We start from the raw sequence: 12,058 nt of genomic DNA on the forward strand, positions 1-12,058 counted from the left end.
GTTACTGTCTTTTCCTCCAAACCTTACAAAAACACTTCTCATCAACCACCTCCCTTCTTCAGGGCCCTTCCCTTCACTCCCTTTCTGCTCATCTCCAAGGCCACAAGCCAAAGGGGTAGAGAAAGGAAAGGAAAGGAAAGGAAACAACAATGGCTCTTGCAAGCAGCGCTGCTGCGTCCTCCATATCTCTCCTCCACGCCGAATCTCTCTTCTCTTCTTCCAAACCTTACCAACCCTCCTTCCCTCTCCTCCCAACCAAACCCAAATCCAGAATTATCAAACCCATCTCCGCTGTCCATGCTGCAGACCCTGCCAAGAACCCCGTTGTCGCCGACAAGCCCTCTAAGACTACCGCGACTATGATCGCCAAGACCACCACCACCCCTGGTAAATGGAGCGTCGATAGCTGGAAATCTAAGCCTGCCCTGCAACTCCCCGAGTACCCTGACAAGGAGGAACTTGAATCTGTTCTCCGCACTATCGAATCGTTCCCTCCTATTGTCTTCGCCGGAGAAGCCAGAAACTTGGAGGAGCGCCTTGGAGAGGCTGCTATGGGAAGGGCTTTCCTTCTTCAGGGAGGAGATTGTGCGGAGAGTTTCAAGGAGTTTAATGCCAACAACATTCGTGACACCTTCCGTATCATTCTCCAGATGGGTGCAGTTCTCATGTTCGGAGGCCAAATGCCTGTCATCAAGGTTAGATTTCTGTTTTCACGCTCTGTTTCTTTTTTACGATTATGAGATTTTGGTGGCATTGCATGCTGTAGAGATGGAAATTGAACAATTGTGCGTTGTTCTTCAAAGGTTGGAAGAATGGCCGGTCAATTTGCGAAGCCCAGATCGGATAATTTCGAGGAGAAGAACGGAGTTAAGCTCCCGAGCTACAGAGGTGATAATGTGAACGGTGATGCCTTCGATGAGAAGTCCAGAATCCCTGATCCTCAGAGGATGGTCAGGGCGTACACCCAAGCCTCTGCCACTCTGAACCTCCTCAGAGCTTTCGCCACCGGAGGTTATGCCTCCATGCAGAGAGTCACCCAGTGGAATCTCGATTTCACGGAGCACAGCGAGCAAGGCGACAGGTATTTTCAGTCAATTTTGACTTTGTCAATTCTCTTTTCCTTAGGAAAAGAAAAAACTTTACCTTCAGTTGGGTCATTTGGTGAATCCTTCGGAAATTGCTGATTGGAAAAGGGAAAGTTCATAGCAATAAAGGTTGATTTTTGGGTCCTTTTCGTTTTGTGCTTGTGCTTTTCCGAGATGACTTTGAAGTCCATAGAATCAACTTCTACGTATTTTTGGATGTTTAACAGAAATTTCTACCTGGTTTCGCTCGTTAGTTGGAGTTTTCTGGACTTGGGCGAACTAGTCTGCTGTTATTCACTCGCTTTAAGAACTTACTATGTCGAATTGCAACTCGGGCATGTCCTCCACTGTTTCAGATTGTGACTTAGCTGTTTGGCTGATTCTACAGGTACCGGGAACTAGCTTACCGGGTTGACGAGGCCTTGGGGTTCATGACTGCTGCTGGACTTACCGCAGACCACCAAATCATGACAACGACCGAGTTCTGGACATCCCATGAGTGTTTGCTCCTGCCTTATGAGCAGGCTCTTACAAGGGAGGACTCGACCTCTGGCCTCTTCTATGATTGCTCTGCTCACATGCTTTGGGTCGGGGAACGCACAAGGCAGCTGGATGGTGCCCATGTCGAATTTTTGAGAGGAGTTGCCAATCCACTTGGTATCAAGGTATATTACAAATAGCTGACTTTATTCAATCAGTTCTTGGGAAATCCGACCCTTGTGTTAGACATGCTTTCAAGATAGGTTGGTTTCATGAGTGATTTTTGAATTATATATAGCTTCATTTTGATTAAATTCTCCATTTTATCCCTTGTATATGGTATTTTTCATTGGCTTTCCTCCTTATGGCTTAATATGTGATTCTATATGAATTTTCTTTTGTTGTGTTAATAAAGATGGAGTCAGCTATAAGAAAGTGATTTTGTGCTTTTGATGCAGGTGAGTGATAAAATGGATCCAAATCAGCTAGTTAAGCTCATTGAGATTCTGAACCCTCAGAACAAGCCTGGGAGAATTACCATTATCACTAGGATGGGAGCTGAGAACATGAGAGTGAAGCTTCCCCATCTGATCAGAGCCGTTCGTAGGGCAGGGAAAATTATTACCTGGGTCAGTGACCCCATGCACGGAAACACCATTAAAGCTCCGTGTGGTCTCAAAACTCGCCCATTCGATGCTATCTTGGTATGTTCTTGCTGAATATTTTTCTTATTTGATTTGGTTCTTATTCTTTCTTCTTGTTTTGGTGGATGCATGCTTTAGTTTGGGTCAAATGAGTTCCAAGTGCCATGATTTTAGAATAGTTGCTTAATAAATTAGAATTAAGTTTATTTTAGATACACAACTTCCATATTCCATTAACAGTATAGCATAGTTGTCAAGGCATCACCTAGGCCTAGTTGCCTTGATGTCCAGACCCTCTGACTCCTAGGGTTGCCTAGATGCCGTGGAAACTATGTTCCATATGAGTTGGAACACCTACTTATTCGGTGCAGATTTCAAATTTTATGATTGTGGTAGTTGGGTGGGAAAAGTAGCCAACGAAGGTGTCTGAAATGCCCACCATATACTTATCATTGTCAACTAATTTAATGGAAAACTAATTCAATTCTCAGATGTTAGGTATCTGAACATTCAGCCATAGCCACTTGGTTTTGCTCTCCAAAATCGAAGGGTAGCAGTGATTTAATTAGTAACAGTCATGGTTGATGGCCTGTATTTTTCGGTGGTGGTTATATTTGTTTCTTTTTGTTGTCATTTGGGGAGGAGGGGGTAGGTGGGGAGTTTGAGACTAGACTGGTGTTTGGTCGAAACTATTCAGAAATCTGAGGAGTATTTACCAGTTTGGGTAACTGAGCTTTTGTTTACGCTTTAGAAAACTTAGGAATTCACTCTCAAGCACCCGTTACCTTTAAGAGGCCATTGTAGTGATCCACCAAAGTTCTTGGTTGAAAACTCGGTCCACCAATCATTGCCTCCTTGCAATGTCAAACCGTTTCTATGGAAGGTCCATTGAATAAGATGCTTCTGAGGGGTCCCTTAGTGTCACTTTCCAGCCATTTATATATACATTAACTTTATATATGTTACAGCCTTGAGAGTAGCATCCTCTTGGGTTAGTTTATTGGCAAGAAAAGGGTTAAACTGAAACTTTAGAAAATGATGTATGTAGATATAGCTAAGGCTCCATTTGGTTGCAAGGGGAATTGAAGGGAAGGGAATCTTTAGTTTTTGAAACCTAAAAAGGAAGTTTTTGTAGTCATTATCTAACATGATTGTATGAATTACTTAAATCTTGCTATATTTACTAATGATATTTTTTAAATGTGGTTTTTATTTTACCTTTTAAATCGAAGGGATTTGGATGCAAAGCAAAATGAAATTTAATAACTAAATAAGAAATTATTCAGAGTTAATGACATAAAAATGTAAGGTAATAATTAGGAAAGTTTTTTCTAGGTTTGAAAATTTCACTTCCCTTCCCTTTGATTCCCCTTGCAACCAACTGGAGCCTGTAAGGATTTTTTTTTTTGTGAAGGAAAGAGGCCTACTAGTTAGCTGAGAGAAGTTTGAGAAACCTATGGCTGTGGATTTATTTCTTTCATTATTCTAAATTCTCGCTTTTCTTAATGGTTTAGAAATTTGAACAGAATCCAATCGAAATCAAATGAACCTGATTCCGATTATGCTCACTTTCTGAACCCCCTTCTTGAATCAGCCTTGAATACATTTGGATTTTCACTTCCTTCTTTTAGTCAGTAAAATAGAAAAATATCAAATAAAATCTCTTATACCTAGATCTACAAGTCTCTGAATATAAACCCAAAAAATCGCAGATTTGTTATTATTTCTTTCTTTCTTCTTGATTTCAATCTCTAGGATTCTGACCGGTCTGATCTGATTTGAATTGCAATTAATTGTTCTTAGACCTTACTCAAGTTTAGAAGGCTACCCCTGTACTTTTTTGTTCTAAAAATAAATTCAAATCTATCAATCATAATATTAACAACCTATGTGTTGGCTGGCAGGCTGAGGTACGTGCATTCTTTGATGTGCATGAACAAGAAGGCAGCCATCCGGGAGGCATTCATCTTGAGATGACAGGGCAGAATGTGACAGAGTGCATTGGAGGGTCTCGGACTGTGACTTTCGATGATCTTAGCTCTCGCTACCACACTCACTGTGACCCAAGACTCAACGCATCTCAATCTCTTGAGCTCTCCTTCATTATTGCTGAACGTCTTAGAAAGAAGAGGATCGGATCACAGTCCTCTCTCGGTTCCCTGAGCCTGTAGAAAAATTCTAAAGGTCCCTTTGTTTGTTCTGTTCTTTGAATTAGTGATTCTTTCAATATATTTGATGCTGGCTTTTGGATTTTAATTTATGCACTGTAATGTATGTATTTTAGAACAACTGATGATTTGTGTGAGTGGAGACGAATAAATTAATGGTATTATGCATTCAAATTTAAAACATTTTAAGGTCTACCCCCTACCCTTTCAATATCAGTTACTGGCCATCAACTGAAGAGAGAGAGAGAGAGAGAGAGAGAGAGGGTGCGGGGGGATTTAGGTGGCACATGACCTTGGTCCTACCCATCAGATCGAGGAAGATGTAAACACCTCTTGTAAGGTGGGAGGGTGTTCTCTTCTACCTACCCTCCCTTGGCCTTTAATTGTCTCTCTTACTCCCCATGTGCCTTTCATTCTCTTCATAACCACATCTTCAACATAAAACTCACCCTAACCAAACAAGGGCCTCTCTCTCTCTCTCTCTCTCTCCAACCGACCATGTGCCTTTCATTCTATTCATAACCACATCCCAACATAAAACTCACCCTAACCAGACAAGGGACTCTCTGAGTGTTTGTGAACTTTCTTTTTATTTTCAACGTCTTATCCTTTATTCTTTCAACAATTGGAACCCAAGTAGAAGTTGAGTTTTCAATTAATTTCCAAAGCTTTTTTACCTTCATATATGGAAATAACCTTGAGCTACAACAAATAAATAGATGATAACAAGGAAAATATATTTACAAAATTTGAACACCAGCTAGGCTTCCATGTAATGGATATTAAGAGAATCTTTTCTTACTTAACTTGCAAAGACATTTTCCCTATAATAAGTAATAGAAGCTTACACTTGTTTTTTTAGGAGTGGGGAAGAGTACATAAGTAAATGTCATATTCTCCAGTGACAATTTGTTGACAACAATCTAATTACCATTACACATTTGCATCATGAGGAAGAGGGCTTTCCATGATTTGTACCTTTTGTTTGGGAGGGACAGCAGCATTGAGGGACATGACCATGGGCTTAACCTTTTCAACAACCTTTACAATTGAAAAACACATGAGACGATACAGGACTAACATCCCAAACAAGATAGCAAGATCAACCCACTTGGAGTAATTCATCTCTACTTGCCATGATTTCCTCAAAATTTCTTCTCCAGTGATAGTGGATGGCCCTCCTACCTGATTATTAGGGAATGTTAACCCTTCAAACTCATTCTTATAGAAACCTTGATAAGCATACTTATGAAAGGAAATGTAGTACATTGGGTATCTCCAGATAGGTTTAGGGAGATCATTAGGCAACCGAAAGAAGCCACCATTGAGTATCATCAGCCCTTGAATTCCAGCACCTATGGTTATACCCAACAAAAAATTTGGAACAATGCTTGCAATAACCATCATTTGGCTTTCAACCAATATGTTGCAGACAAATAGAACTAAGGCAAAGTACATGAAGTGTTCAAATCCTCCTCGAAGGCTGGCAAGTTCATAAGCTATAGCTCCAGGAAGCACAGAATTCAGAAGCAAGAAAGGAATAGAAGAGATTGTATTGCTGATAACGAACGCTCCAACGCCATAGTGCCCGTTTAATCTTTCTCTTTGAAAGATCTAGATTTAAATTTTGCAGACAGACGAAAAAACAGTTAGAATCTTTTAATGTTGCTGATAACACATTGCAACTTCTATAATAATTTCATGAAAGAAAGATTGAGTTTTGAAGCTAATTGCCCTTAAACTCAAAATATTGAAACAACTTAGAAGAAAAATTAGAGAATGTGGTGAAGATCAACTAACCTTCATGTCCTCTACAAAAGAAGGGAATCCACTGATGGCCATAAAAGTTATGAATGAAGCTACAAACATGAGAATCGAAAATCTGGCCTGACTTAAGACAGAGTTCGAACCCACATTGTAAAAGATAGTGCCCAGGCATAGACATAAAATGATGTAGATTGCAAATCTTAACCAATAGTAGCCTAAATCACGATTCATGTTCACAAAGGACCTTCTTGTAAGAACAAGGCACTGGGTAAGGAAGCTAGCTTGGTTAACCTTCTTCTCCAATGCTGCTCCTTCCTACAAAAGCAAATGGTATACTTAAGCTTTTGATCCAAACAATGACTGATATAAGATACAAGAATTTAACATCATAGATGAATTCAAATTAATTGCTTACCTTTTTAGATAACACAGCTACTTGGTTCCTCACTAGTTGGCAAGTATTCGATGATTTGTACGACTCTACAAGAATGCTGATCGTTTCCTCGGTCGTTAAGATCTTTTCACCAAGCCCTTGTTCGTTGTCCTAATGGCGATTGTAAAAGCTTAAGAAAGTTAGCATGAAATGCAGTGTCTCCTCACAACTCTAGGTCTAACTACCCAACCATCAATTAGTTTTAACACAAAACAGAGACAAGATGTTCTAACAGAGCAGTCATTACCTCTTCGAAGTCTTTATTGACTGTTTTAAGATAGTGATCAGATGGGTTCCTCTGGGTTGGGCATGGGAAGCCATTGAATGCAAAGAACTGCATTTGGAATAAAGAATCATTTCAACAAATCTGATTTAGACTTCATAAAAAACAGATGACTTTGAATTTCAACAACTTACCTCATTTGCAGCAGAAGTAGCTCCAAAATAAATTGTTCTACCAGAAGAAAGAAGGCAGAGATTGTGGAAAAGCTCAAAGACTTCACTGCTTGGTTGATGAATGGATGCAATAACAGTCTTTCCATCTTGTTGAGAAAGGTTTACAATTCTTTTCATGACATGATAAGCTGCTGCACTGTCAAGACCACTCGTTGGTTCATCTAGGAAGAGAAGCTTGGGGCGTGTCAAGATCTCAATACAAATACTCACTCTCCTCTTTTGCCCACCACTAATCCCTTTGTTGCCCCATCCCCCAATCCTTGTGTTCATGGCATCTTGCAAGCCCATTTCTCTTATAGTCATCTCTGCTCTCTCCTTCTTCTCGGATATTGACATTGAATTAGGTAGTTGTAGCTGAGCTGAGTAGTATACAGCTTCTCCAACAGTTAATGTCGTCATTAGAATATCATCTTGTGTCACATAAGCCTAAGCAAATGGAAAGGATCTGAATCAGTTTGATATCCCATGAATAGTGGGATCCCATGTAAACAGATAATCACACGAGGAGAGGAGTTCGATTTGGTGATGATGGTGCCATTTAAAGACTGATGAGTCAAAAAGAGATAGGATGATGAGTTTTCTTACTGAAGTCCCAAATGATAGAGCTTGTTTTCCACCATTGACAAGCACATTTCCATGCTGCCTTGCGCTTGGACCTAATCGCCCTGCAATGAGAGCTAATTTGTTAGAATATTTTCATGAATTCTTCTTGGAATTAATTAAGCAGAATAAGAAAAAATCCAATTCCAACCCTTTTGAGTGGGGTTGTAGCAACAAATTTAAACAGGGGACCCCGTTTTTATACACTGCCGGCATTGGGCGGTTCATCAGAAATGTAAATATTCTTTTTTCTCCTTCATCCGACTATTGAAGCGACGCCGGTGTATGTACGTGGCTGTGCACAAAATAATATTTTTGGGTAGAGATCCTTTACCTTAAATTATTTTTGAAAGATCGGATTACATAAAAATGTCAGAAGAAGATGTTTGTTTGGAAAGTAGGTGGGATAAATTCAGGGGTACCCTACGTTTATTTTTTGGTAGAACTAGGGTACCCTACTTAAAGGGATCAATGTCATGGTTGCATGCCTTTCCATAGATAACAGAACCAACACTTGCATAGGAGCCCCAGGAAAAGGGTCCTTGAGGGAGAAGGGTTGTCTTCTGCTTAATTAGGACTTATATCAATGAGTTATTGTGCTATGTTTGATTGCAAGGATATCTAAGGGGAAAGGAAAATGAAATTTTCTTACTTAAAAAAGAAATTTTTATATAGAGTAATGTGATCTCATGTAATTGTATAAACTACTCATCTTTTAACCATATTTAGTAATGATACATTTTTTACACGTAATTTTTATTTTACATATTATAATGAAGGGTTTTGGACGCAAATTAAAGTGAAATTTTGATAACCTGATATGGAATGATTTGAAGTTAATGATATAGTCACATAGGTTAATGATTACAAACATTTCTTTCTTGAGTATGAAAATTTCACTTTATTTTCCTTACAACCAAATGGAACCTAAGACAATAAGACATGGAATTTGAAAAGTAAAAGTAGAATTTGATCCTATAAGCAAGGTTTTAGAACTTGAAATGAGGTATCTATTGGTCTGTACCGATTTTAATTTTTTTTTTCCAGAATTAATAGTTCAGTAATTGGCTTGACTTAACTAGACACAATCTAACACTATTTCAGTGTCTCGTCTCAGGTGACTGTTGAGAGTTGATTTCATGTTTTTTGTAATTTGGGTTGTGGGTTTCATTCAAATGGTCATTAAAGTTTGTAGAAACTTTTTTAGTATTTTTATGTGGGGAAAATGACAGGTATGCTAGCATAGTACCTAGGAATTAGGAATGCTAGCGGTATTTTGACCGTAGGATTTGATCAACATGAATTGAACCGTTGGATGGAGAGAAGATAAACAAATTTTCAATGCACGGTTGCAACACCTTTACTCTCTCTCTCTCTCTCTCTCCTCGCCGGAAAAAATCATTCATTCACCGGATCCAGTCGGAGAAAGCAAAGTAGTTGGCACCGCTGCTATTGATGGACTGTAGCCGCTGCCGCTGCCGAGGTCGAAGAAAGCTCAGAGGGAGGGGGAGAGAGAGAGGAACAGCAAAAACCAGAAAAGAAGAAGAAGAAGAAGAAGAAGAGAACTGAGCTCAACCTGGGCCTGTTCGGTGCTGAAACTCACACCGAACGCTACCGCTGCCGACTTATTCGATGCTTTTTCTCTCTCTCTTTCGCTTCTCTCACCAAAGGGCCAAAGGAATGGGGATCTGCCATAGCCACAGCCGCTGCCGAGGTCGAAGAAAGCTCAAAGGGAGCGGGAGAGAGAGAGGAACCGCAGCCGCTGCCACAGCCTCTGCAGAGGTCGAAGAAAGCTCAGAGGGAGGGGGAGAGAGAGAGGAACCGTAGCAGCTGCCGTTGCCAAGGTCAAAGAAAGCTCGGAGGGAGGGGGAGAGAGAGAGAGGAACAGTAAAAACCAGAAAAACCAAAAAAAAAAAAAAGTGCAGCTGCTGCTGGAGTCGGAGTTGGTGAGGAAAAGGGGAAGGAAGACCGTGGAGCGGCAGTATTGAGCAAGTTTTGTACGACAAAAATTACAAAACGGATGAGATCTTTTATCTTTCATCTGACGGCCACTATTCGCTAGCATACCTAATTCCTAGATACTGTGCTAGCATACCTATCCCTCTCCCTTTTATATGATAATTTAGTGAAAAAAGAAAATTGTATCTCTTTTTTATAAATTAATAGTGAAGAGAATTATTAGGGTTATGGGAAATTATTTGTAAACACATAAGCCGAAGTGTGAGTAAGAAGAGTTGTAATTGTAATCTTTGTTTCATTGATCGTTGCTAGTGAAATTACTCTCATCTAACCAATGTTCACACATTATCAAATCGCGCATATCCTTGCGTCATGGCTTACGTGATTGTCTCTCCTTTCTATTTCACAGTTATATGTCTATCTGAAAGCGCCACATCCTTAAAATCTCATCAGCCAATTAGCAGCCTCAAAATTAGTCATGTGATGTGATTGTTTTGAAAACGTTAAGAGGTGTGGGATCACTAATAACTTTTCTGGTTGAGAAGTGGAAAATTTTGGATCCTTTCAAAGATTTTCTGCTAACAAGAAAGAAACAACAGAAGTAATTTCTCCACTTCTTTTGGGCAACCAAAAAGAAATCTATCCATTGCATGGACTGGAGTTTGGATCTAACATTGTGAACTCTTCTTTGCTTTTTTTTTCCCCCCACCTTTAGCGTCTAACAGTGTAGATCACTTCACCAAAAGAATGCCCATACCAACCTTCTACTTCTTTCTTCTCTCCTTTCATCTTTCTTCCTCATTATATCCTCAATATATAGATTCATGGAAACTAAAAAGGGACAACTTAGATAAAAATGAAATAAGTAAAAGGTTTGACAATATTTAATTTCCTAAGGAAGTTTCTGAAACCTCCTAAAAATTCATACCAGAGAGAGAGAGTGTGTACCCCCTCTTGTGTGTGTGAGTAAAGTCACCTTGGACAGTTGATGAAAAGAACCAAAAGAGAGAGAGAGAGAGAGAGAGAGAGAGAGAGAGTTGGAGTTACTAGGTGTAGGCTCAAGTGATTGATTGTGTTGAGCTGTTTTTTTCTTTTGCTATTGAAGAAACAGTAGAAGTGGTAAGTAGGTAGTCGCAGTGTGGTCCTTTGGCCGGTCCTTTTGTCTAGTTCTCTTGTCTAGCTGGTTTGAGCTGACTTTATCCTTGTATCATCTTCGGATTTTTCTTTTAGCTTATTTCGAATGCAGGGATAGGTCATTGTTTCGTTGTTGTGCTCTTTTCTATGCATTTTTATTTTTATTTTTCCTCTTTTTCAGGATTGGGGAGAAGGATTTCTATGCTTTATTGAATATATTTTAAGTCACCCAAACAGAAAAAGAGAGCAGATAAGGTCTTAACCATTCTCGTAAGGGACTGATCCACATAGATGGAATCCATCCAAGGAGAAATCCTGTGGTAGATTTCATATGTGTAGATTAGACCATACGAGAACCCTTCTCGTATGAGAACCTGATCCACACTTACAAAAAATGAAAATAGTAATAATAATAGTAGTAGTAGTAGTAGTAAAAGCTTGAGTAATGAGATAATGGAGATCACCTGCCAAGGTATCAAGAAGAGTGGACTTTCCACAACCAGAAGGACCCATGATGGCCAAGACCTCACCAGGCTGGACGTACCCTGTGAGCCCTTGAAGAATTGGTTTGCTTCCACTTCTTCCCATGGGTACTGTAACCCATAGATCCTCCCATGTTAAGCAAACACCATCGCCTTGCCTCTCCGAAGAGCTACGGCCCTCATTACGCTTAGCGAAGCTTTCTTCCAGTAGTTCTTGAAGAGTCTTAGATTCAGTATCAAAGAAATCCATCTCCAACCCACCATCTTTCAATTCCATCATGCATTCATGGCGACGTGATCCTACTGGGGTTGGATTCTTGCTGCAACCTAAGACATCAATTTCAGAAGCCATTCTCTATTCTCCACTTGGATTGGTTGCCTAGAGAGAGTAATCTAGTAATTAAGAGCACTGCACCAGTAGTAGCTCAAGCCCACAGAGACTATATATCAAGGAGTACCCTGCGCTATTTAAAAGCCTCTTATGAAGCATGTGAATCACAACAATGTATTATTTGAGGTTAGTCATATCTACAAAATAATATACTATCAAGATACTTCCCCCGCAGTCCAGATCCTCTGAACGCATGGTTCATATGCTAACGCCTGTCCCTTTTGATTTGGAAAATGTTTTTTACACTCTTTAAATGGAGGTGCAGGGATTTCAACTCACTTCCCCTCCTCTCCAAAAAAATTTAAAGACGAAAAACTTGTCGTCTGGCATAAGAAAACATTACTATGAATGAGCCAATGTGAATACTGGTGGGGACAACGATGATTTCACACCTGCTGTGCCTGAGCCATACCTGTGGTGTTCTTCAAGTCTTGGTCAAAAGTGAGGTACGTAATTGTG

At 39.8% G+C, this 12,058-nt stretch overlaps 2 protein-coding genes across 2 annotated transcripts; one reads left to right on the forward strand and one right to left on the reverse strand.

Annotated features, from left to right (window-relative positions):
• LOC122073816 (phospho-2-dehydro-3-deoxyheptonate aldolase 1, chloroplastic-like) lies at positions 1–4,560 on the forward strand. The gene is made up of 5 exons (XM_042638460.1): positions 1–695; positions 804–1,081; positions 1,474–1,750; positions 2,024–2,269; positions 4,114–4,560. Exons 1-5 carry the CDS (start codon positions 150–152, stop codon positions 4,378–4,380), a joined length of 1,614 nt encoding a protein of 537 aa, XP_042494394.1. The 5' UTR covers positions 1–149; the 3' UTR covers positions 4,381–4,560.
• Positions 4,561–5,066: 506 nt separating this feature from the next.
• Positions 5,067–11,689, reverse strand: LOC122073815 (ABC transporter G family member 1-like). Its single transcript, XM_042638459.1, has 7 exons — positions 11,191–11,689; positions 7,619–7,698; positions 6,995–7,459; positions 6,825–6,911; positions 6,560–6,688; positions 6,178–6,459; positions 5,067–5,991 (listed from the first exon to the last, which is right to left on the reverse strand). The coding sequence occupies exons 1-7, from the start codon at positions 11,558–11,560 to the stop codon at positions 5,311–5,313; spliced, it is 2,094 nt and encodes a 697-aa protein (XP_042494393.1). The 5' UTR covers positions 11,561–11,689; the 3' UTR covers positions 5,067–5,310.
• Positions 11,690–12,058: the final 369 nt, after the last annotated feature.

This window comes from Macadamia integrifolia, chromosome 3, assembly GCF_013358625.1.
Source record: "Macadamia integrifolia cultivar HAES 741 chromosome 3, SCU_Mint_v3, whole genome shotgun sequence".
Classification (NCBI taxonomy): domain Eukaryota; kingdom Viridiplantae; phylum Streptophyta; class Magnoliopsida; order Proteales; family Proteaceae; genus Macadamia; species Macadamia integrifolia.